The sequence below is a fragment of the Conger conger genome, chromosome 4 (assembly GCF_963514075.1).
Source record: "Conger conger chromosome 4, fConCon1.1, whole genome shotgun sequence".
Taxonomy (NCBI): Eukaryota; Metazoa; Chordata; class Actinopteri; order Anguilliformes; family Congridae; genus Conger; species Conger conger.
The window spans coordinates 32,235,434-32,262,404 of record NC_083763.1 but is presented as its reverse complement, the minus strand read 5'-3'; the positions used below and the strand labels follow the sequence as shown (position 1 = coordinate 32,262,404).

Sequence of the window (26,971 nt, the reverse complement as noted above, 5' to 3'; positions counted from 1 at the left end):
TGTATTTCAAATTCTTGTAGGATGGGGTTATTGTTTGCATCAATGCCAGGTGCAACTTCTTGGTAGAGGAGCCTTTTGATTTTGCACACAGAATGCACACACAACAATACTTCACCCAGTGTAGAAAAGTAAAAGAATGTTCAGGTGTCTTTTGCTATGACCAATTTAATGGCACCCTTTGGAAATCAGTAGTTTTATCCCAGGGAGTCCTCTCACATCGTGACCACACCTGGACCTCATGGACAGAGGAGTGTTTAGAGTTTTGGTCATGACTGATTGGCTATTGACCGAATGTCTTCTGCCTGGTCCGGTTGCGATCACAGACTGAAACACGCCCCCTGGTGGCACATCCTGTGAATGTGGTCAGGTAGTGTTTTTGAAGCCATAGGAAAGACAATGTCATTTGTGTCCAGTCTACATAGTTTTCCTATGTTTTGGGTTGTAAGCATTTTTTGGTGGGCAAAAATATTTTTTGAAAACAAGCAAACCTTGGAAAATGCTATGTAGTTTTTGTGTGTGTTTTTATTTTTTATTTTTTAAACCTTGCACACCTTTTATGTTTTGCCCCGCAAATACCTCAGTGACCTTTTGGTTGTAATTTTAGATTTTCATTTTAGGCTTAAGTTTTCATTTGTATTGTGATTCCTGTGTGTTGACCAAAAAGAAACTTAAGAAAAATTCAAAACAATCCAAATCAGAATTGGTGATTGAAAGACTTTTACTGCTTCACTGTGCTATTATTAGAGAAGTGGTATAAACAAGAGTGGTAAACATTTCATCTGTTGCAGAGTTGTACTAAAATGGTTGGTGATGCTATTCTTAGGGCTCCAACTGTCGTAATATCTAAGCAATTCCTCACAGTTTAGAACAGGTAAAGGTAGTCTGCAACTAGATAAACGGCAAATGCTATTTTCTTCATTTTTTGTGGGGGGGGGGGGGGGGGGGGGAGTCATGAATTACAATTGTGATGTTGACAGTTGAAGTTGCTTGAAAAGTAAGCTCCATGTTCTTGCTGGTATATTCACTGCCACGATTTAAAACATGTAATGCAATGATCAATAAATGATAGTTTTCTACTGCTATGTTGTAGCAATATGAAGCAGCGAGGTTGGCCTTTGTCTCCACGAGGTGAGTGTGGGAATCTAGCAGAACATCTACAGGACCCACTCTGGTTCTCTTGAAGCATGCATTGTTCAGTTGATGGCTTCATTTTGCAGGGGTCCCCAATTTGTGTCCGGGAGTCCCATTGATATGACACTTTGTCTATGAATGCCAATGCAATCACAGTTTACGGTCAGCATGGTCACCAGACCGCTGGCTGACTAGGCCTACACACAATGCACTTTCACCAAGGATAGTTATATCCGGATGACCAGCTGCAACTGGTGATGAACACATGGGGTTTTCGATGGCTTGACAGTGGTCCTCACTCCTTGTCCTGGTTGGCGGGTGTATTGATCGTTCTTAATCACGTGACAATTTCACTGACGTGTTGAGGACAAGCGGCCATAGCAACCTATTCATTTTTGCGGTAAAAAGCGGGTTAAACTAGGCCTAGATGACATGGAATCCATTAAAAAATACTATGATGGTGCCCAGTCAATATCAGTTTTCATGTAAAGATTGGATGTTTGACCTGTAACAAGAAAACAAAGATCTAAGGGGGGAGGGACTTCACTGCTGCAGCAACCCTCTGCGTGCCATCTATAGGACTGGGTTGCATCAGTTCAAACGTAGCCTAGTTAGGTATAACTTTAAATTTTACTAATACTCATGATTTATGCATTACTAACATAAAAGCGCTGACGCAACGGAAATAAAAAACAACTAGCTAACAGTCATAAAGCCTACACCTACACTCAGCAGGTATGATCACACAGTCACTAACGGTATTCATCGTACAGCATCATTTTGCAACTGGGTAATCAAGTAGAGGTTTCATTTATGGATATGAAATTTCAGTTGTGATCAAGCTAGAAAACCAGCTACGATGCCAAGTAGAAGATGTAACTTAACCACGAGGAGACAACGTGTTCATAGTCGATTAGTTTTAGTTATGACTCCGTCCAAAACAGATATAACCAGTTCGCTAGGATATATAAGTAATAATGGTGCCACGAAATGTATTAGCTGATTTTGTTGTAAAGAACATCGTAGCTCGCTAGTTTGGGCTATACACTTGGTAAAACTGGTCCTTAGGGGTTTTCTGCTTACTGGCTCATGCTGAATGTGAGGAAGTTATACGATAGAACGCATTAAAACGTAATTTACCAGTAGCAAAGTCATCCGAACAAACTCGTATATATTGCATTTTTCTGGTGTAAGATCTTGCCTAGGCCTACTTATATTGCAAATCCACCTTGCTCTTCCTTCTGTTGACAACCTTCAATTTTATTATCCCTGGTGGGTAATAATCTTTGGCAAACAAAACAACGTCTCTCTCCCGGCCAGCTCGATTTGAGCAATCATAAACTGCGCAGAAATGAACCATAATGAATCTGTTGTCGCTGTATTTATATTCGTTTTCGTTGACCTGAGCTGAAAAAAAAAAAAAAAAGTATTTTGAGTTAATGGGCAGCTTGTCCTCCAACACAGCGGATGAGGTAAGGTCACATGGTTTATGATGTACATTACGAACGATCCATACTACGATTCGAGATTACGGCGTTTGGGAGGTAGGCCTAGATCGCCTGGGTTTCGCGTACTACGAAGATGAGTTACTTTAAATCTGGGTATATCTCCGGGGCAACATATGCTGCACGGATAAACTGGTCCCGGGCAGGTTATGTTCAGGCGATCGATTTGAAACATAGAAGCACCGCCCTTTGACCAATAAACTCCTTGGAAATCGCCGTCTCTCCAGGGCACTCCCAGAGACCTTTGGGCTGCGTTTCCCGAAGCCTTCAGAACGCTACGTCGTTTGTAAATTATACCTTAAGCTCTACCTTAACGTTTCAGCGCGTTTCCCGAAGCGTCCTTAGCTAAGTATAGGCTACCTTCTGTAAGTGGTACTTTCGTAAGGTTGGTCTGGACCACTCTTAGCTATACCTTATCGATGTTGTCATCTCACTCCGCTAGTGGCCACCACTGTTACGACCACAAGCCACTGAAATCAGCTGTTGCTCTTAGTTACATTTCAGTCTGTTAAGCAATATGTACACTAATAATTCTACAGTTGTAGTTGGCAAATAATATACTAAAATACCACATAAATGGGACTGTTTTCATGCAAAGAATAAAAGTGCACATTACGAAGGATGCATGTTGCACTTTATTGAACATGTTGCCTCATATTTATAAACTGACGATTTCACTGTCTCTGTGGGCTGGAGCGATGTTTAACCATAGGTCGTTCTTTGTTTTGTTGGACACCGTAGTCCTAAAACACCACGTCCTCTAACAATATCTCCATTTCGTTGTCGATGTGAAGCTTTGTTTTCTTCGTGTTGGTGCGTCTTGCTTATGGGGGCGCTTTTATTGAAAACGTCAGCTAATCAGAGAAAATAGTGAATTACACCAGTAATGAGATTGCGCTTCTGGCAAATCAACACTGAATACAAAGTAATTTATGGGCCTAGTAACATTACACGTAGAAGCTATGCCTTAAAGGTACAATAGGTACGATTTTTGTGTTAAAACATTGTTACAAGACCATTGTAAATCCCTTCCTATCATTGAAAAAGGCTCACTGACATGTTGACTCACCCTCTGCCTGTGTTTATAGCCCTTAAATTCGGGTTTCAAAGTGTAGGCCTACATTTGTCCAGCTGTCAAATGTATCAAAACATTGTACAGCTGTACAAGAATTCAAGCTCATTGGTTGAAAATTGGTTCTAACCGTCACAGCCAATGGCGTGGGGCTTATTCTGATTCTTTGTGTAGATGCCCAAATTGCACTCCAGACAAGCAATCGCTGAAACTCTGTGTACTATTGCTTATTATCCAAGCGAAGACTACATATCTAGTTATAAAACAGTACCAGTTTGTTATCGGTAGCAACAAATTTGCGATAGGCTTTTTAGCTTGAAGAATTTACAGATATCCACTTATAATAAAATATAGGCAATAGGAACAGCGATTGCACAAGCGTTTGGCTTCAGGCGGATATTTGTACAGACGGGAAGCTAACTAGTAATCACTAATTTGCTTGTTATTGCGAACTAGAAAAGCAATAGTATACAGTTTCAATGATCGCTTGTCTGGAGTGCAATTTGGGCAGCTACACGTTCCTTTTGTCTCTTTACGTGTTCAATCATCCATAAACCTTTATTTGCATTGTTTGTGGTAGACTATCATATCTTAGTTATAGGCATATAGACAGCTAGTTACGTAGCCAAATAACTTGCTTGCTCACAATACACAGTACTGTGCAAAAGTTTTAGGTAGGTGTGAAAAAATGCTGTAAAATAAGAATGCTTTCAAAAATAGAAACATTAATAGTTTATTTTGATCAATTAACAATTGCATGAACAGAAGAAAAATCTAAATCAAATCAATATTTGGTGTGAGCATTCTTTGCCTTGAAAACAGCATCACTTCTTCTAGGTATTCTTGCACACCGTTTCTTAAGGAACTCTGTGTCACGTTTCAGGTCTGTCTCACCATGTTTTATGTTGATTTATGTTTTTTCATGTTGTCTTAGTCACGTAGTGTCTTATCATGTATTATGTTAGTCTAGGTTCGTCATGTTGTTTAGTTTATTTCTTGTTACGATTATATTACCTGGTTATGTTGAGTGATTATCGTCTTAGTTTCGCTTTGTGTTATGTTTCGATGCATGTTTATAGTTACGTTAACTGGTCGTTGTTATGCATACACTTTTACATGTTTTTCCGCAAACCTTGCGTTCCGCCTTTTCTCTCTGACCTACCCTCCAGGTTCGAAGAACGTGAAGCCCGATGCCCTGTCCCGTCAATTCAACACCTGTTCTGAGCGTGAGATCCCCGAAAACATCCTTCCTACCTCCTGCACCATCGGATCTGTCACATGGAAGATCGAGGCGGTGATCCAGAGGGCTCTACGGGAGGATCCCGATCCCAGGTCCAACCCCGGATTACGCCTATACGTCCCCTCAGCCGCTCGGACACAGGTGCTGCAATGGGCCCATTCATCCCTCCTTTCCTGCCATCCCGGCTTTACCCGCACCTTGGCGGTGCTGAAGCGGAGATTCTGGTGGAGTGCCATGATCCCCGACACCAGATGCTTCATCAAGGCTTGCACCACATGCGCCAGAAGCAAAGCATCTCACCAGGCCCCTGCTGGACTGCTTCAACCTTTGCCGGTGCCCAGCCGACCCTGGAGTCACATCGGAGTGGACTTCGTGACCGGACTTCCCCTTTCCGAGGGTAACACCGCCATCCTGACGGTGGTGGACCGATTCAGCAAGGCGGCACACTTCATCCCCCTGGCTGGATTGCCCACCGCCCAAGAGACCGCGGATGTTCTGGTGAGAGAGGTGTTCCGCATCCACGGACTTCCATCAGACATCGTATCTGACCGCGGCCCCCAATTCATTTCCCAAGTCTGGAAAGCGTTCTGCGTGGCCCTCGGGGCCACAGCTAGCCTCTCTTCGGGCTACCACCCTCAATCCAATGGCCAAACTGAGAGGGCCAATCAGGACCTGGGGGCCGCTCTACGCTGCGTATCGGCCAAGAACCCAGCCGGCTGGAGCAAGATGCTTACCTGGGTGGAGTACGCTCACAACACCCTACCCTGCGCTGCCACCGGGAAATCACCTTTTGAGGTCTCCCTGGGCTACCAACCTCCACTGTTCCCTGACCAAGAAGCCGAGATCGCTGTTCCCTCCCTCGCCATCCACATGAAACGGTGCGCCAAGGTTTGGAGGGATGCCAAGGCCGCGCTGCTAAGCACGGCAGACCGCAATCGGCGTTTTGCTGATCGCCACCACACTCCAGCTCCAGTCTACAAACCAGGTGACTCCGTCTGGCTGTCCACTAAGGACATTCCCCTCCAAGCCACCTCTCACAAGCTACAACCCCGCTTTATTGGTCCCTTTAAGATCCACAGAATCATTAACCCTTCCTCTGTTAAACTGTCACTCCCTGCTTCCCTTAAGATTCACCCCACATTCCATGTCTCATGTATTAAGCCTGTATCCTCTCACCCCATATGTCCCCCGGATCCCCCACCACCTCCCCCCCGCATTATTGACAACCACCCCGCATTCACTGTTAAGAAACTCTTGAACATTCGTAAGAGGGGCCGTGGGGTGCAATACTTGGTTGACTGGGAGGGCTATGGCCCTGAGGAGCGTTCCTGGGTCGCTCCCAGTCTCATTCTGGACAAATCGCTCATCAGAGACTTCCATCGTGACCACCCTGATAAATTCCAAGGACCGCCAGGAGTCGGTCGTTAAGGGGGGGGTCCTGTCACGTTTCAGGTCTGTCTCACCATGTTTTATGTTGATTTATGTTTTTTCATGTTGTCTTAGTCACGTAGTGTCTTATCATGTATTATGTTAGTCTAGGTTCGTCATGTTGTTTAGTTTATTTCTTGTTACGATTATATTACCTGGTTATGTTGAGTGATTATCGTCTTAGTTTCGCTTTGTGTTATGTTTCGATGCATGTTTATTGTTACGTTAACTGGTCGTTGTTATGCATACACTTTTACATGTTTTTCCGCAAACCTTGCGTTCCGCCTTTTCTCTCTCTCTCTCTCTCTCTCTCTCTCTCTCTCTCGTTCTGTCCTTCACTCCCCTAGTGTTCCTATTTGTCTATTTACTAAAACTACTAACGCTAGATCAGGATTGGGTAGAAACTAACAAGACTAATCATGTGTTCATGTTACCTTACGTTTCTCGTGCATGTCATTTACTAATTTACTAATGCTAGGGCAGGATAGGTTTATTACTAACGATTACTAATCTCCTTGTTAAACTTGTCATCCATCGCACCTGTTTTCCATTTCCTTGCTACGCTCTAACTAATTGTCTACACCTGTCTACACCTGCATTTATAGCCCAGTCGCGCAACTGTTCACTGCGAATTTGTCTGCCTCTGTTTTCCACGCAACGCTTGAGCATTATTTACTGGTTGATTACACGTTACGATCCACGCCTGTTTACTGACCATCGATTATTGATTTCTGTTTTGTGACCTTCGTTTGTTTATTGACTACGTCCCCGCCTACCGTTTTTGTACTTTTGCCCCGCTGATTGTTTCATGGTTTCGACTCCCGCTTCGTCCACGACTACGCCTCTGCCTGCCGTCCGTCTGTTCATCTGCCCCGCTGACAGCTCTCCTGCTACCGGACCTCCCTGCACGTCTACCGACTACGAGTTTGCCTCTTCCCTCGGCACCGTGCTTTTTGTTTGTTTACTTTTTGTTTGGCTGGATCTACGTGTATGGACTTTGCTTGTGTTGACTACTCTCCTGGGATTCGTCCCGAATAAAGCCCTGAGGGGTCTTTATATTACTATTGTTTCTGAGTCGTGCATTTTGGGTCCAACCCCCACGCACCCGTCTCACTCTGCAGGTAGGTTGTTCCAAACATCTTGGAGAACTAGCCACAGTTCTTCTGTGGATTTAGGCAGCCTCAAATGCTTCTGTCTCCATGTAATCCCAGGCACACTTAATGATGTTGAGATCAGGGCTCTGTGGGGGCCATACCATCACTTCCAGGACTCATTCTTCTTTACGCTTAAGATGGTTCTTAATGACATTGGCTGTATGTTTGAGGTTGTTGTCCTGCTGCAGAATAAATTTGGGGTCAATCAGATGCCTCCATGGTGGTATTGCATGATGGATAAGTATCTGCTTGTACTTCTAAGCATTGAGGAGACCATTAAGTCTGACCTAATCCCCAACTCCATTTTCAGAAATGCAGCCCCAAACTTGCAAGGAACCTCGTTGAGTCACGTTGAGTCGCTTGGCTTTTTGGCCAGAATTCTTCCATGAAGACCAATTCTGACCAGACTTCTCCACACAGTAGATGGGAGTACCTGGGTCCCATTGGTTTCTGCCAATTCTGAGCTGATGGCACTGCTGGACATCTGAAGATTGTGATGGGAAGTAAGCATGATGTGTCTTTCATGAAGCATGAAGTTTCCTTGGCCGACCACTGCGTCTACGGTCCTCAACGTTGCCCGTTTCTTTGTGCTTCTTCAACAGAGCTTGGACAGCACATCTGGAAACCCCTGTCTGCCTTGAAATTTCTGTCTGGGAGAGACCTTGCTTGCGTCTTGTTGCTGTGCTCAGTCTTACCATGGTGTAAGACTTCTGACATTAAACTGTCTTCAGCAACCTCACCTTGGAAGCAGAGTTTGGCTGTTCCTCACCAAGTTTTAACCCTCCTACACAGCTGTTTCTGTTTCAGTTAATGATTGTGTTTCAACGTACACCAAATTAACTGGCTGGCTTTCTCTGTGGTTAGTGGTTACGCGATATGAAAAATGTAGAGGGGGGTCTGGCGGTGGACCAAGGATCTAAATAACCATTGATCTAAATTCATATATTGGTTACCGCCGATACAATATCAACTTGGAATTGCACTGTATTATGAAGCGCATGGTTTTATATAAAATAACATAGAAATAAATACAAGGCAGTTTGCTGTTGATTCTATTCTACAGACAAGGGTATGAATGCATTGAATGTAACTTACTTGTATCAGGTCAGAGCTAATGTTGCAAATTAGATTGCCAATATGCATAGTGCTGTATGTATTAGCATGAGTAAACTTAGGGCGCAAAACAATATTGTCCTTTATATAACAATGAATGTAGGCTAACTTACGAAAAGGAGCTTAAACAGTGAAAAGGTCAAATAATGAAGTTGAGTGCTGCATTTTGTAACGTCTTCACAGTGCGATTTTGATGATGTTCCCTTCCATTCATTTTGCTGGAACCTTGCCCTTCTCTCTTCAAAGATGACATTACATTACATTAATGGCATTTGGCAGATGCTGTTATCCAGAGCGACATACAAGAAAGTGCAAAGTGCATACCTATAACCAGGGATAAGTGCGCTGAGAGACCCTAGAGGGAAGTACAATTTCAACTGCTACCCGCACAAGAAAGATTTTTAAAAGATCTTTGAGATTGTAGATTTATTTGTTATGAGTGGCATGATATCTTCAATAAGTTTATAACTAACAAATTTACATTATTGGCATTTGTCCCGGGCATTGTGGCTGAAATTTGCCGATGAGTGTTTGATGTTCTAACTTCTTCGTATCAGTCCATTATATTTGTGAATATCCGTTTTTTCCTCAGGTGAGAAATATGCCGCTCAGCCTATGGCCCAAAATTGCATGGACGCGCAGAGCTCTTGGTTAACAAAGCTCCTCTTCACTTAGCAAGTTTATAACCACCTTTGTAGTAGGCGTCTGCTGACTTAGCTGACTGTTTTTGCCTTAATATCAGCAACCAATTCAGACCCAAGAAACCAGGGGCATCATGCATAGAATTGGCGTGGATTGGCGTCTTGCATACACATGATTCATAAAATGGGCATAAGAATGGAAAAAAAAATCATAAATCAGACATAGGCTAAACACATTTTATTTATGAATCACAAATATTTGTAAAAGTGTGCAGGCGAGAATGCACTTTATGACTCCACGCAGTGAACACCCTCAATTATCTTCTGGAACGTAGTGCATATTATTTCACTATTTAAGTTACTTTCAAATAGCAGTAAAATTGTGCCAAATAACACAATTGTAATTGTAGTGAAACACAAGGGAACATAATGGCAGAATTAAAAAATGGATAATTATTTTAATGCGACCTTGAAGTGCTGTTAACGTAAGTCCAGGCAAGTGCACAACTATTGTTTGGTCCCATCAATAGTATTCTATCCAGCAAAATTAAATATATTGCTTGGCACACTTTGACAGGTTGACTCCATGCTGCCCGCCTCAAACCACCTCTGGACACGCGGCAGCACCAGGTCATCATGCTGTGCCTGCGGCAGCTGCGCTCTGTCGAGGCCCAAGCATATCTCGGGATCGTTGTCAGCTCGGAGGGTCGCCACCCGGGGGAGCACCTGGCTGCGTTCCTCTTGTTGCTGGCAATAGCGACACTCCCAAGGCTTTGCTAGGTCATCGGGAGAGGGCGTTGCCATGGAGTTGCCCACTTGGAACTGTTCTGGGTCAAGGAGGGGGGAGTCCTGGGGCGACAGTCTCCTCATTGGGCCACCCTGGCCTCTTTCCCCACGGCTGTCCTTGGGGGTTGGTGTCGGGCAGTTGCTGGCTATGTGGCTTGGTTCCCCGCAGCAGTTGCAGATGGGCCTTGCAGACAGACAATTCTTCGCCGGCTTCCTCCGTGGCTTCGGCCTGCTGTACCCTAGGTCTGGGATCACGGCAAGGAGTAAGCACGGTCTTCGCTCTGTCTGCTCCGGTCAAGGCCGTGTGGAGGGATTGTTGTGTGGTGAGTCAGGGCGGCCTGAGCATAGTGGTTAAGGTACATGACTGGGACCCGCAAGGTCGGTGGTTCGATCCCCGGTGTCGCCACAGTAAGATCCGCACAGCCGTTGGGTCCTTGAGCAAGGCCCTTAACCCTGCTAGCATTGCTCCTGAGGAGGATTGTCTCCTGCTTCGTCTAATCAATGGTACGTCGCTCTGGATAAGTGTGTCTGCCAAAATGCCATGTGCTGCTTTAGCCGCTCAGGCATAATACCTTGCTCTAATGAGTGGAGGGCCAGCTTTTCTACTCAGGGTAGCCACGGTGCACGTAGAACCAGATGTCGAGCTCAGGCTCGCCCCCTTGCTCCAACTCTGACTGGTCAGCTGATCCCTCATCTGCTCCAGGGATCATCAAAGGCTTTCACGTTCTAGTCAATGTGCGGTAGCAGTAAAAAAAGGCCACAGGATTCTAGGATACATAGCGAAGAGTATTCTAAGGAAGTTATACTCACCTTATACAATACCATCGTTAGACCACACTTTTGAGTACTGTGTGTAGTTCTGGGGACCGCACTTTGACTGGGGATTTGATTTAGGCTTTTAAATTCATTAAAGGAATTAACAAAGTGAACTACAGGCGATTCTTCAGGGTGAGTTCTGTTAGCAGAACGAGCGGGCACAAATATAAATGGGCAAAGGATGAATTCTGCAGATATTAGGAAGTATTTTTCACAAAGAGTGGTCACTGTGTGGAATAGCTTGTGTAGTGGAGGCAGAAACTCTGGGGCTTTTCAAGACCAGGCTTGATACGGTGCTAGATACTATTTAGCTTTTAGGCAAAATAAGCAGTAGGTACAGTTAGTGGTAGGAAAAGGCAAGCATTGCTGGGCTGAATGGCCTGTTCTCGCCATTATGTTATGTTATTTCTGACCCTTTTTAATTAGTATCTCCTAGAGCAAAATTGCAAAGGAGGGCGTTTCATTTATTCAACTGCGTAATTAGTAACAGTCTTTGTGTTGGTATTTGTGGCAGCAAGAGTAGCAATAGGACATTTGCATTGCAACGATTTCCTTAGTAAATCTGGCCTGTGGAATTGACAGTATATAGACTGCACATCGTTTAGTTCTCTGCAACACATACATAAAACACATGATAAAAACTGGAGCATCATTCTGAAACCTTTAGAGGAACCGCTGGAAAACGAAACTTGGCAAAACTGACATTATTAAACACCCCCTTTGGATCTGCTTATTTAGCATTATTTCTTTGCACAGAAGCCACTGCCCCACACATCTTTTGTGGCTGACATTTCGCATCTCTTCCATTTGGAGCTGGATGTTCAGGAGAAGGGTGGTGTTTGGATCGAAGAGCCAGAATGTTAACAAAAGCACAATTTCACATAGAAAAATACGGAAAGTATATTGAACAAATCTCAGTCAAACAAATTTCACAGTCTTGTGATGTATTTACAAATAAATATGTTTAGTCTTGGGTCTATCGCGGCAATGCCGCAAGCAGGTGGCCGAAACAAAGTCCTTTGGTCCACCACAATGCTGAGCACTGCAAGTTCCTGTTTCATTCCTTACCAGTGTCCCCTTCTGTGGGGAGTGCCGAGTGATTTCATCACAATGCCATGAGGCTGGTGGCTATGAGACATTTGTAGAACTATGGATTGTTACATGAATGGGAAGAATAAAAAATACCTTTTTCTGACATAAGGCAAAATTGTTCATCCACACATCAAATCAAGAATTAAAATGCTACGTAAACATGGTAAAAATGAGAAGAAAAGAAAAAAAAGGAACTCAATAGGATCACTCATAGAATAATCATGAAGAAAACAAAACAAATTAAACCTTCTTTACACTTTAAAGTTCTGTACAATTACTGAAAAACACTGGATTTTTGACAGAACAAGATTGCTTCCCCATCTTTACATCAGTCCCAACCGCAGAAGAGCTGGTGGACTCCCAAATGCTCCACCTTTTTCTGTATCATGCCCATCTTCCTGTTGTAGTCATTACAACTGCCCCTTTGACAGTTATCTGGCCCCACCCCCTCCCAAAATATATCACTATATATATACTCAGTGATCACTTTATTAGGTAGACCTGTACACCAGCTTGTTAATGCAAAGATTTAATCAGCCAAACATGTGGCAGCAACTACTAATTGCATAAAAGCATGCAGATGTGGTCAAGAGGTTCACCTGTTTTCAGACCAAATGGGGAAGAAATGTGATTTAAGTGACTGACTTTGGAATGTGGTGCAGTGGGTAGCACTGCCGCCTCACAGCAAGGAGGTCCTGGGTTCGAATCCCCGTCGGCCGGGGCCTCTCTGTGCGGAGTTTGCATGTTCTCCCCGTGTCTGCGTGGGTTTTCTCCGGGTACTCCGGTTTCCTCCCACAGTCCAAAGACATGCAGGTTAGGCTGATTGGAGAGTCTAAATTGCCCGTAGGTATGAGTGTGTGAGTGAATGGTGTGTGTGCCCTGCGATGGACTGGCGACCTGTCCAGGGTGTATTCCTGCCTTTCGCCCAATGTATGCTGGGATAGGCTCCAGCCCCCCTGTGACCCTGTTCAGGATAAGTGGGTTCAGATAATGGATGGATGGATGGATGGACTTTGGAATGATTGTTGGTGCCGGACAGGGTGGTTTGAGTATCCCAGAAACTGCTGATCTTCTGGGATTTTCACACACAACAGTTTCTCGAGTTTGCAGAGAATGGTGCGGAAAACAAAATACATCCAGTGAGCAGCAGTTCTGCGGGCAGAAAAGTGTTGTTATAGAGAGATGAGGAGGAGGAGAGCTAGACTGGTCGAAGCGGTCAGGAAGGCGTCAGTAACGCAAATAACCACGCATAACAGCGGTATGCAGAACAGCATCTCTGAACACACAATGTGTCAAACCTCAAGTGGATAGGCTACAGTAACAGAAGACTAAGAAAAGTCTAAAATACCCAATAAAGTGCTCACTGAGTGTATATGGGTCCTTCCATGGGCAGTCAGGTACAATCCACCACCTGGGGTTGTCACACATCCCTGCTCTCGCCTCTCCTGAGAGGTAAGCGATAAAAAAGAAACCTCATTGGCTGACAGAACAACTTGTGACTTTGTGAAGGGATGGGGGGGGGTGGTGGCAGCATACACCCCCATGCCCCCCCCCCCCCCCCCCATTGCCGGTCTGCTCCAATCCCCTTAGACCAAGGTGTGTCACAGTTCTAGGAAGAAAGAAGGAGGACAGGCTCAATTGCTGGTATAGGTGCACTAGTCTATGACTGCAGTGATCGGCTCACTGGCTGACCAGGAAGGCACCGAAGAAGCTGGACTTCTCATCCATGTCCACCGTGGTGGCGTTGCTGACTGACACAAACACCCTGTCGCTGGCGGACAGCTGGAACACCCCAGCCTGGTAGATGGAGTACAGTCCGTACTCTGCGCTCCGGGACCAGCAGGTGCTCCTGGCGCTCTTCATCAGCAGTATGGGGACAGGGTAGGAGCCCACCTTCTTGTAGACATACTGCAGCATCTGCTTGCCCCTCACGGCGCTGCCCTCCGTGTCCTCTGTCCCATCTTTGTCCTCTTCCTCATCCTCCCCCAGGGGCAGGGCGTGCCTGAAGTAGGTCTGTGAGTAGATGTAGTAGAGGCCAGCTTGAGTGACTACCAGCTCCCCGTTGGTCAGTCTGACGTTGTGCAGGAAGGCCAGGCCTTTCTCCGACTCCCACGACTGGATCTTCTGACCCAGGACCCTCTTGCTGCGTGGATCTGCAGTAGCCACAACAGGATTTTTGGTTTGAAATTTCACACCACAGATTCTAGAGGCTTAGCAGCAGGAATGGAGGAGTCATATTTTAAGAATTCAGAACTGTTAAATAAAATGTGATATGGGTCATTAAGATGCATATTACATTTGGAATCTGTGAGAAAAATACAAGACTAGATCTGACAAGCAATATGCTCAGCCTGAACAAGCACTGTGCCTAGCAGACCTATCTCCTCAGTGTCAAGCTGTCACTAACATGTTATTTCTATGATAGCATGCTATGGTCAGCCTTAAAAAAACATATCTTCTCAGTTTCAAAGGTGTGAGATTTCTGATTTTCAAGAAAGCATTCCCTCCATCACCACTAACACTTTTTTAATTTTTGTCAAATTTGTTTTCTTTGATCCAATAAATGTATTTCTTTTTTTTAAAGTTGAGTACTCGCATGACAAAATACCATTTCATTCTAATGCTACTAGTAAGTCAACCAGGCAATCAACTCATCAACCGTTCAATAAGTCTAATCAATGAAAGAAAGTTTAGTGCCCAACATGGTGCTGAATTTGTAGCTGCGTTTATACACAAACTCCTCTGCCGATTTTGGAGTGAAGCCAGGTGCAGTTTTCCTGTCAAACGTGTGGTGTCACCAGCCTGCTTCTTTTCACACTGCAGCCCATAGCCAACCACACAGAGTGAGTCAGAGTAAGACTCATACCTGTATGTCTGTGTGAGCTCATATGTGGCACCCAAATTCACCAGCAGGGGTCACCTAAGAGTGATGTGAAGTGGTGCAGTCCCTCCTGCACCCTGTGGAGCTAACAGCCACAGTACTGGCACTATCAATGTGTCTCTTGCACACGCTAACAAGCTGCACGCTGATTGTGTATGCTGTTCATATGCTGAAGCACTAGTAACTCTGGGTCCACAGAGCTAATTGTGTGAGAATAACCCATTAGTGTCCACAGGCTGCTGACTGCGGTGAAGGTCAAAGCCAAGCAAAGAAGGATGTTTGTGCGTGCAGTGGGGTGAAACCTCAGAATATCTCAATGATGATTTTCCCATCCTAATGGCTTGCTGTGCCATTCCAGTGAACTGTGGCTTACTGTCCTTTCAAAAAGAGTGATTAGAACAACCTCTGCTTAACAGCTTTTAGATAATATACCTCTCTGGACCCAGAATAAACAGAAAATTCTAATTCTAATTCTAATGCCCCTCATCCTGCACCACGTACAACCAGTAGCAGAATCTGTATCTGTATGGTCATGCTAGGACTCGGAACCATACTGTCCTCGAGGGTCTGTTCTCTTCACACTTGTTCCTGTGTTTGAACTTCATTGTATGTCACTCTTGCTATGAGCATCTGCTAAATTCCTTGTAATGTAATCTTGCATAGTGAATAGTGAACTGTGAGGAGTACATTTGCGCTCTCTAGAATGGATGCCCCATACCCTCGGCTGATCCAGTTGCTCCTGGAGAGAACGTGCCAGTGACGTGAGCTGCGATCTCGGGACGGGGCAGTGCTTCTTTGTCCTCTGTTGTCAGGGACGGCAAAACTCGTGATACTTCATCTACAAAAGAGCGGTTGAAGCATCATTGACTACCAAAACCACACAGTGGTTTTTCAGTGCAATAAGGTTAAATTAATGTTGATTCAAGAGAATTTCTACATGAAGAATTACACTGGCAAAATCACACCGACTGAATATAACTCTGCACACTAAGGAAAATTAGGAAGTAGCATTTGTTTTGCTACTTACAGTGGGCTCCAGAAATTATTGGCACCCCTGACTGGCAGTGCACAAAAAATAAACTCAAAAGGCCAGAATTACAACAATATCATTGATGATCTTAACCAGTGCCCCTGGACCTGTTCAGGGGCACTGTTTAAGATCAATGGTAAAATGGATTCCACCAAGTGTCAGGCAATATCGGCTGGAAATCTGGTTGCCTCTGCCACAAAGCTGAGACTTGGCCACAGGTGGACTTTCCATCAAGGCAATGACCCAAAGCATACCTACATAATCCACACAGAATTGAGTCCATGACAACAAAATCAATGTTCTGCAATGGCCATCATAGGTACTGGACCTGAATCCAATCAAAAGCCTGTGAACCCAACTCAAGGAGGCAGTTGATAAGCGCAAACTCAAGAATGTGAAGGATCTTGCAAGAATCTGCAAAGAAGAGTGGTCCAAAATCCCTCCAAATATGGATGCAAGTACTGAATCAAAGCTGGCAATAATTATGAAACCATGATTTGGTGAAATGTATTTTTTAATAAATGAATGTATGATTTTGGTTGGTTTCATTGAAACATGAATAAAGTACAGTATTTTTCACATCAGAATTTTGAGTTTTTCATTATTTCTACATATTTTTGTGCGTTGCTGATCAGGGGTGTCACTAATTCTGGAGCCCACTGTATAATATGCAAAAAAAAATTTTTTATGATGCATATCATTCTGCCAGGGAAAATACCTTCCCAAAAAAACCCACTCTGATCCCAGTGCTGGGATTTATGCAACAAGCTGTATTTTGAGTCGGTACCTACCTTTGACAGCAGAGGAGATTTGTTTCTCGTAACAGTTTGACATGGTCTGTGTGGAGAGGAAAGGACACATTCATGAAGCTCAATGAACACTTTTCAAAACATTTTTTGTAAAACAATAAAGGCACCTTGAGATATGTGTGTAGCAGGAGCCAGAGCTGATTGTGTCAAGTAAACCCCCACAGGTGTACAAAATGCCTCTGTTCAATAACCTAAAGACAACGAATTCCAGGAAATAAGGGTCCATTGTAGTCCGGCATTGCCTAGCAACCACCACATTCTGTAATTCAGCCTGATACCTTTTCGATGAGGAAATGGAGTTGCTGGGTAACTTGCCAGCAGGGGTCGTCTTTTCCCTCATCTGCGGTTAGGTCCAAACCCTTGCTTTTTAGATTCGGGCGCATCAGACACGAAATGCTGCTCTTGGAAAATGTATCTTTCATCTGGAAAGTAGTAGGACAATAAATCTATATATTAGTACATAAATATGACCCCCCACCCCCCCCCGAACCAAGTGAAATCGATGTATCTGCAACACCCTTACATACATTTTCTGGTAAAACTTAATGGTTACATGAATTACCATTAACTAATGTAGTTAATAACTGCTGCTTTGTTAATGCATTTGTACATCGTTAATTAATTTTTAATGATTCGTTAATGCCAAATCATACTGAATTGAAAAACAAAAACAGTTAATGTATTTGTTAATGTTTAATTAAGCTAATTATAAGTTTAGCCCATGGTTTGCTGATGTAAATATTCGTGTAACTAATACATTAGTAGGCTAATGAAAGGCTAATATCGTGCTTAATGCAGACCATATTGGCTAACTGCAAGCTGCCCTGAATGTTTAACACTTTAAATAAATGTGCATGTCATACTAGTTTAAGATTAAACATAAAGCTTTATATGCTCATATAAAAGGTATTGTTATTCTTTGGCTGACTGTATATAATACATTTAACATACTAGCCTGAAATTATTACTTGCATGACTATGTAACAACGAACTTGTTATTTTTCCAGTGACACATATTCTAATATAGCCTAGGCTACTACGTAATACGGGTATGCGGGTCTGCAGCTACTGCCTCTTAAGATCAACTGTAGTTCTGATTTAGGTTTATGTAGCCTATGGTTGCACCTTATATCAGGATAAAATAATTACATGGTGAAAACGTGAATAGATTTGCAATTACCGAACCAACCCAAGCCAGTATGCAAGCAACAGGCAATTACAGAGAAGTCAACAGGAAAGTAACAATTTCCTTCATAGTTCCAAAGTAGGTGGATACTGCGTTTTTTTCCATTTAGACGAAACGCAGGCTTTTTCACTTCGCAATTTTCTTTTGGGGTTTTAAAAGTAAAAACATTTTTCGTTCCCCCTTAAATCTTCGTTTCTGTTGCTCAACTTGCGCTTCAGGCTCTGTTGTGCGACCCATTGGCTGAAATCCAGTTGAACTAAAAGTAAAGGAGAACTTGGACGAATGGCGCGTTGTACATGAAATGCTCAGTTATGCTTCGGCTCGATCGAGTTCATTATTAGCCTATATTATGTGGCTACATCAGCGTCATTGAAAGCAAACAACAGAAAGCAAATAGTACAATATGACATTGGTACGGTGGCCACCTGGAACTGTCCAACTCATAACACAATTATCTTTATGTCAGTTTCTCTTCTCGCACAGTTGAACTTTATCTTCTGCAAAAACGTTCTTTCCCCCAAAAGCAACCCGTACACTACGTTGTACCTTACCGTTGTCAACACGTTGCTGAAGTAAATGAAAGTTATCGCAACTGCAATTGTTTGCAGGAGGATTGCTGCGAGAAGAATGAGTCCCAAGCATTGCAGTGAATGCGAGCCCGTCATGCTGACTGTTGCACTCCGCAACGTCCCAGACAAAGGCTGCTGCAGAGCGCATGCAAGTTGCACATATGAAAAACTCATAGAGGCGGAGCCGCGCGGAAGCCAGTACTCAATAAAGTAGGGCTACAAGGCTGTCTCCTTTTCCGGAGAAACCGAACCGGTTCAGTTTACACTTCATGCTGATCCTAGAAGATAAGCTCCTCTCGTATGTATTAGAAGTGCGCGACGCTGACATTCGCTGTTTTAACTTGCTTGTGATTTACTGGAGACCTGCGATTCGAAGTATAAATGTACACACATCACAAAGAGAGTGATGGCACTGTAAACTAGAAAGAATTGGGAAAATGAAACAGTTGACTATTGAAGAATTAAATATTTCAGAAGATATACGGTGTTCAGCCAGCTGCTGCTGCTACTACTACTAGGCCAACGAGCAGCCTACTACAACACACGCAAACATCAATAACCCACCTCCATATTTGGTGCTTCTCCTTATATGCATTCCTCTTTTGTCGTTGATGGTGTGTATGGCCAAAACGTTCAATTTTCCTCTCATCTGACCATAGCACTCTATCTGTTGTAGATTATGTCCCTCTTCGTATTGATCCCGTGGAGCCATCTATCAGAAGGAACCCACCTATGGTACCGCCCATTAAATGGACAACTTGGGGGTAGGATGCATGTTTGCTACCTCATTATTATTCTCTAGAAACAGAAAGCGATGGAATGACACAATATAGTTCACAATAGAGAGATTGTGATAAATTTTGTACTAAAATAAGTGATTTTTCTGCCAATTTCACTGCTTACTGATTACTGCTAATCTCTTTACTATTTCTAATAAATGTATTGAAATAAAAGTATACAATTTTCCCATATGTTTGAACATGCCATATATATTGTTCACAATAATCACAATAATGTATGTTTTAAGTGTATATTGTAGTGCAGGGGTTCCCAAACTGGGGGTCAGGACCCTATGGTGGGTCGCTCGCTTTCAGGATGGGGTCGCCTGAAAATCTTTAAAGATAAAATGTAATAAAATATGTGAATGTAGGCCACTACATGTTTAATATTACAACAACCCAACAATAATAACTCAATGAGGCAGGAGAGGTTGTGGTATATTTCTAGGATAGTTGTTGCTAAAGGCTGTTGTTAGGCACACAATGTGTGGGTGGGGTGTTGGGGTCGTGAACATTAATTTGAGGTCACATTTGAAAAATGTTTGGGATACCCTTTTGTAGAGTATAGAGTGTATATAGCTATGATCTCATTAATGTATTCCTGCTGTATGTCATTCTGTATAAATGAGAGTCGTGTTATTCACAAACTGAATATAAGCTACAGAGGGGCTATAGTATGTTGTCAAAGATCTCTGTTGATACCTTGATGGAGAGCAAGCTGATGTTAGCGCTAGGGCTGATCAATTAAATTTCCTGTCTTTTGAGGCTCTCAGCAAATGGAAACATTTCACTTAAAACATTTGTGATTAACGTTTTTTTAACATTAGTGCTACATTCAGCTAGAGCTACAGTAGCTAACTTCAGGTAGGCGCCCCTGACGATGAAAGCGATGTAGTACAGCCCAAAAAACGCCATCCCGGAGTGCTGTTAGTTTTCTGTTTATGTACAGAGAACAGGCTTTTATGTGAACAGGCTTTTCTTAATTTTTCTTGTTTATATACATGTAAATGGTGTAACACTGCACCTAATTCTCTGTGATTGTGTAGGTATTCTCAGGTGTATCCCGCAGAACAAACTGCAGCATGCAGTACCTTCACCTATACCATATAATAAAAAAATAAATTAAATGCAACAGCAAATGTGGAAATCTGAGCAAATGTTTGGGACTTATTCAATTATATAACACTGTCGGCAGCTGACTCTGGAGCAAAAACTGGCATACATTCCACCCCCAGGAACTTACAGAAAATGAGATTTATGTGAAAAGTTCCAACTTCCTTTTTCTGTTTCCTTGTTGCCGTGCCAACCACTTCAGGGTAGTAGTCAGCTCGCGCCCGAGGGTGTGCAGTATGGCCGCACGTTTGGGGTTGAACGGAGGTCGAGGACTGAAGAGTACAGTGGAGGAGCACTGCTGAAGCAGCCAAATTACTTTTCTTCTACTTTTTCCTTTTTTTGTCATGTCCACTAGAATTATTGCTAACTTTCACTAACCCTGCCCTGTGTGAAAACCCCTCATTGTATCTGCAAGTTTTTATTGTTAATACAACCCCCCAGAGTGCACAGCAAACAATACAAGAATCAGGACCGGATAGCCTGGCCTGCTGCTGCAGATTTGCAAATATTTGGCACAAAGTGTGTGTGTGTGTGTGTGTGGGGGGGGGGGGGGAGGAGCTGTAATTTGAGAAAAACAAGATAGCACACCAATGGGGCAGTCAGAAAACTCTGGATTTTCCCAAAGGCGGAGGGTTTGGTTGGCTTCATTTGTTTCAGCTGACGCCAGGAAGAGGGCGGCTGGAGAGAGTGGATACAGAGGCAGGGAGCTTTTAAGGTAGACCTCCAGCATTTTTTGAAAGCTCCTTGTCGATTCGCCGCCCTTTTTGTGGAAAGGTGTGCCTTGTTTTTGGAGGCCTTTACACCTCAGGGTGCAGAGGGTGGTAGAGTGAACTTGGGAGAGGCACATAGTGACATTTTGGGGGAGTGTACCATCCACACCCCCTGGAGCGTGGCTGTATCCATTTTCCTAGGCCTCAACCCCCAGCCTGGCCCCCCACATCCTCAGCATGTATGTAGCCTACTCTGCGTTAAAAAAGTAGACAGCTGGGGAGTGTGGCTCAGTTAACTGTGCTAACCAAACACTGCCCTCTATTTTGCAAAGTGTGAGATCACTACTGAAAATGCTTCTATTTTGCATGCTTTTCTAATATAATTTAATACAAACTTTTTCATTATAAAGTATATTATCAGCATGACAATTTGAGTAAAATGTGATTCTTTGAAAAATGTACATGAATTTCAGAATTTCTTAGTATTTGGTATGTCCGCCTTTTGCTGTAATGGCAACATGCACTCAAACTGAGATGCAAATACATTTTTTGCAAAACCTGATGATCCATGTTATCCCAGCATTATTTCAGAATGTTCCAAAGAGCATCTTTGTGATGTTACTGAATGCTTGGCTTTTGCCAGTCTTCAAGAACCCCAATAAATGTTCAATGGGGTTGAGGCCAGGTGATTGTGGATTGTGCAGCACTCCTTGCTCTTCTTTGGTCTTCAAGTATTTTTTGCAAAGCTTTGAAATAACTTTAATTTTACATTTTTTTTTAATCCTAAAACTTTCTGTTTATTTCTAGGATTACATGAAAGATGGTCTCAGACTTTTGGACCCCACTGTATTTACTTTTTTGGATTCAGGAATCAGCGTAGCGGCTCAGCACAGGTGTCATACCTGAGTTACAAGGCACCACTTAAGCTCTTTGCTAGAGGTAAAGTGCTTTTGTCTGAAGTCATTTGTGTGTCTGTGTCTGTGTTTTGTGTGGAGTAAATATGAGATGCCAGGAAACAGGAAAGAACAGGATTGTGCTGAGTAAAGTAACTTTGATTGAAAGCAGCCACAGCAAAGGGAGGAAAGTCCCCAACACCTCCTGTTTTTATCACTGTCATTTCTACATAGTAAAACCAAAATGTATAAAAAATACCCTTTAATAAAATCTGAAAATGTGCACTTTAACCACAAGTTTATTGTGTGATACCAGATCTAAAACTGTGGCAAATTAGAGGCAGAGGGTCTTTGTCTCAAACATTATGGAGGCCAACGTATGTAGCTACACATATTTTTTAGACCAGGGACTTAATTAAATACAAATCTGATCAACTTCCCAATCAGCAATTGTTGTATAATATAGTCTCAATGTCACAGCACGGGTAGTATCCTTTTGCATTGTAATTAAAGGTACAATAGGTAAGATTTTTGTATTAAAATATTGTTACAAGAACATTGTAAATCCCTTCCTATCATTGAAAAGGCACACTGACATGTTGATTCAGCCTCTGCCTATGTTTATAGTCCTTAAATTCGGGTTTCAAAATATACCGTTGAAAGCCCGACACTCTGTATCAAAACATTGTATAACTACAATAATTCAAGCTCAAGCGCATGTTTACAGAGTAGGGGGAGGAATTGCTGCTATTCCTCTCTTGACCATTAGAAGTCCGAAATTACCTATTGTACCTTTAAGTCCCAATAAACATTCTGAAGCATTCTTGACTATGCTAATGAAGGTCTTTGGAGATAAACATTTTCCAACACAGGATGGTGTGTGAAGAGTTCATTGTAAATTTGGCAGTCAGCACTTTGGGCGGAAACCAATGAAAAGCCAAATGGTCATCCTTGGGCGGGGCAGCTGGAACAGTGTGAGCAAGGCACAGAGAAATACAAAAAAAAAAGTTGAATCTGCGTATGGCAGAAAAATGGGCAAAAGATAAAAGTATGCATTAGGTTTCTCCTCCAAACACTGTCCAGCACCAAGGCTTATTGTTTTTCCCACAGGGATTGCGTAGCTCACCGTGGTTTTGAGGATCTTTGCCGGAGCTGGACTTAGCGGAACTAGCTGTTGAAGAAGATCTCCCACACGGCAGTTCATGAGTCAGCATCTGCATGTACATCTTAGCACTGTGGGCCTTTTGTGTTTGCATTTGCAGATTTTTAGTCGACAGCTTTTGTGTGTAAGGAAGCGATAAACAATGTGAACTTTGGACCAACGGTCGATAACACTGTTAGATGAGGTCACAAGTGGGGCGGACCCCACAGTTTTGTTTTCCTGAAATGAAACTATACTCCCCCTGCCCTTGGTGCTGCAAGCACTAAATGTAAATAGGTTTGAGGGTGTGTATTAAGCCTGACGCCCCCACACAATATGCTTTTCAAAGAGAAAAAAAACATTTGACAAGGGGAGGGGTGTTTTCAAGTATCAAATGCAGGGCAATATGTCTTCTTGTTTCGCTTTAGGAAAAGTCGTGCTGCATTGCCACATCAGAATCAGCAGCCTCCAGAGCCATAACTATAGATAGAAAAAAATCATCTAGCAAATGTCAAAGTGAATGTGCCTGTCAGAAGAGTGATAACAGGTTATTCCAGTCCCTGCCACAGTGGAACTATGGTGAATGTTTATTGTAAATTTGCTTGGTTGACACCCTTATTTGAAAGCTTGTATTCTTGCATCGTTTATGTAAGCCAATATGTATACACTTTATTTGGTAAACCTGTACAACATTGTTAATGCAAATATGTAATCAGTCAAACATGTGGCAACAACTAACTGCATAAAATCATGCAGACTAGGTCAAGAGGCTCAGCTGTTTTTCAGACAAAATGTCAGAATGGGGAAGAAATGTGATCTAAGTGACTTTGACTGTGGCATAATTGTGCCAGACAGGGTGGTTTGAGTATCTCAGAAACTGATCTGGGATTTTCACATACAACAGTCTCTAGATTTTGCAGAGAATAGTGTGAAGAACAAAAAACAACCAGTGAGCAGCAGTTCTGTGGGCAGAAATACGTTGTTAATGAGAGAGGCCAGAGGAGAACGGCCAGACTGGTCGTAGCTGACAGGAAGTTGGCAGTAACGCAAATAACCATGCATTACAACAGTGGTATGCAGAAGAGCATTTCTGAACAGACAATGTGTCAAACCACTAAGTTGACAGACAACAGCAGCAAAAGACTAAATAAGCCTAAAAAATATGTCTAATAAATACAGAATAAAGCCATTCCTGGGCACAGCTGACACTGGCATGATTTGAATTTTTTTATGGGCAATACACAGTATTAATATTCAGCGTCAAACTTTTATGTGTTCATAAGGGACCACAGGCACACTGTAAGAGATCACTTAACAATGAACATTGTACTGTATAGGGAGTTGTGTTGTACTACAGTACTACTCACATTCACACTACTCATACTCACTACTCTCACATTTAGCCAGTGCCACCCAGGACCCCGGTGTTACCGTTTTTTTTTCGTTCATCTGCTGTGACTGTAGGGTCACAGACACAGTTATGTGTCTTTATGACAGTAAGTGATATCACCACTTTGAGACAATAATACAAGAAATGATTCATAGCCTTTTTGGCAAAACAGAATTTTGTTTTTGAGCTTTGCTCCACATCCCTCAACTATCGCTTGTGCTAACCGAGGGATCAAGATTAGTGAAGGTAGCCTTTTACTTTCCTGCTGATGCATCTTCGGGACTACTTGCTTCTGTTGGCATCACTTTGGTCAGAAATCAACTGAATTCTGGAGCCTAGGTTAATAATATGCTTGACAATTAAACTTTAAAAGCAACAGTTCTGTATCATAGCTGACCTTAACAGTCCCATTTTCCTTTAAGTGGAACTTGATACAGTTTAGGAAGGAGGAAGGTGAGGTGGGTAATGACTTTTAAAGTAGACAAAGCAACCTGGTCTTGTGCCCTTTGCGTCAACAGGCTGATATCTGATCACAGCTAGGCCAAGGGCATGGGACTAGGCTGACCTTTGAACACAGCAGTAAACCTGAATAGCTTATTAGCCAGATATCCAGCTGTATACCTGGATAATGAATGTACAATGTTAGCAATGGAAGTGTAGTACGAGTAGCAGCAGACTGTTAATCCTGTAATTTGGGATAAATTCAAGGCTAGTAAGGGGAGGCTGAACAAAAACAGCACCTGTGTAATCATCTGACAATTGTAGTTTATTCCACCAGAGCATGCAATGTGTTTCAGGATGGCATTTCTGATGTGATACCATCCCTGCCCAAGTTCTAGTCTGTCTACGAATCTAGAAGGATGATAAGATGGCTACAGTTTCAATCCAGTTTCAAGATGATAGCTCACCTTAATCACGTCAGTAAATATCTGAGGGTAGCTGAGTTTTTAGAGTAACAGTTTATGTAAGAACACTTAAAAACCAATTAGTAAACTTTGTTTTTAAATTGATCATAGGGAGACTTTCTCAAAAACTCACTAGTCATTTCTGAAAAGTAGTGTGAAAAACAATAAATAAAAAAAACAATAAATAAAAGCTGGGAGTTTGTCTTTGATTTAAAGAAGTAGTTCAATCCTCCTACCCTTATCTCCATGACAGCAGTCTTGTCTGAACAGTCATCGACTGGAGAGAAAACCTCCACTAGAGACAGCTCTAGGGAGCCGACTTGTGTTTGAATTCTGTAATGCAGACCTTTCAGAGAAGTTCTTTATGTCTTCCTTTATACACAGCCATTAAGGTCAGCATTCAATCACCAACAACACTTGAAACACAAATTAATGTGTAGCACAACAGTAATGTAATATTATTGTATTTCAGGGTATTAGAGTCAGCTGCATGGAATTTGAAAAGGACTATATATGACCTGGAATTTAGTCAAATTCTGACAAATAATATTAGTTGTTTTTTGGAGGCGATAAAGGAAATCACACAAACAGGAATTGCCTGAAATAACTAACTTTTCAACCTCCACTTTACCTTTTTGACACTAAGTGCCCACATACTACAGTACACATTCAAACCAAAATTAATAAACCAAAAGGACTTATTTGGTCTACACAGATCTCCCCTTATGCTAATAGTATATGTGTTACTTTTAAAAGGCTTTTTCTGAAATTTAATAACATGAAAAAGTAAATTCAAATTTTGTGACTGGAACTGAACCCACGTGAACCAATAACAGCCACCATCAATGAAGCTGATTCAGATGTGAGTCACCCCTCTTCCTGTTCTCTTATTTCTGTCAGTGAGAAAAATAATTTATTTCATCTTTTCACAAAAAACAACTCATCATTGGGTATTTTCACCTTACTATTACCTGCCACAATTGACATTGGCGAGAATTGACACTACTTCATAGTGGTGAGAAAATTATATTTTGCAGCTTGCTAAATTAATGTAGCACACCAGATGACCCAGCGTTAAAAAACAAAAATACTAATCCTGGTCTCTACGCTTTTCTACATAAACAAGCAGAAGTAGAAGTAGAACAATAAACCTTCTAGGGTGGCCTGTAGTGTAGTGGTTAAGGTAAATGACTGGGACACACAAGGTTGGTGGTTCGATTCCCGGTGTAGCCACAATAAGATCCGCACAGCCGTTGGGCCCTTGAGCAAGGCCCTTAACCCTGCATTGCTCTAGGGGAGGCTTAGTCTAATCAACTGTACGTCACTCTGGATAAGCGTGTCTGCCAAATGCCATTAATATAATGTAATGTAAACCTCAATTACACATTAAAATATGATTTTATGGGAGCAACAAGGTAATCCAGTTATGTTTGTTTTAAACATAATATTTACAGCAATCCCAAGTTGTGAAACCCTTCTCCTCTGACCTCTCATTAACAACGTGTTTCTAGCCACGTGAAAATTGCAGGAGATCAGCAGTTTCTGAGATACTACCTTGTCTGGCACCAAAAATCATTCCACAGTCAA

At 42.7% G+C, this 26,971-nt stretch overlaps 1 protein-coding gene and 1 long non-coding RNA gene across 3 annotated transcripts; one reads left to right on the top strand and one right to left on the bottom strand.

Annotated features, from left to right (window-relative positions):
- Window positions 1-11,768: 11,768 nt before the first annotated feature.
- Window positions 11,769-19,171, bottom strand: LOC133126259 (tumor necrosis factor ligand superfamily member 10-like). 2 transcript variants are annotated; one of them, XM_061238289.1, is made up of 5 exons: window positions 19,018-19,171; window positions 16,977-17,120; window positions 16,681-16,726; window positions 15,578-15,697; window positions 11,769-14,131 (listed from the first exon to the last, which is right to left on the bottom strand). In XM_061238289.1, the coding sequence occupies exons 1-5, from the start codon at window positions 19,021-19,023 to the stop codon at window positions 13,659-13,661; spliced, it is 789 nt and encodes a 262-aa protein (XP_061094273.1). In that variant the 5' UTR covers window positions 19,024-19,171; the 3' UTR covers window positions 11,769-13,658. The 2 variants fall into 2 exon arrangements, with proteins under 2 accessions (XP_061094273.1, XP_061094272.1); XM_061238288.1 differs by lacking the exon at window positions 19,018-19,171 and adding an exon at window positions 18,436-18,571.
- On the top strand, window positions 18,623-24,300 carry LOC133126261 (uncharacterized). Its single transcript, XR_009708518.1, has 5 exons — window positions 18,623-18,751; window positions 19,130-19,217; window positions 21,003-21,060; window positions 21,863-21,994; window positions 23,059-24,300. It is a non-coding gene; the product is annotated as an uncharacterized LOC133126261 (long non-coding RNA).
- Window positions 24,301-26,971: the final 2,671 nt, after the last annotated feature.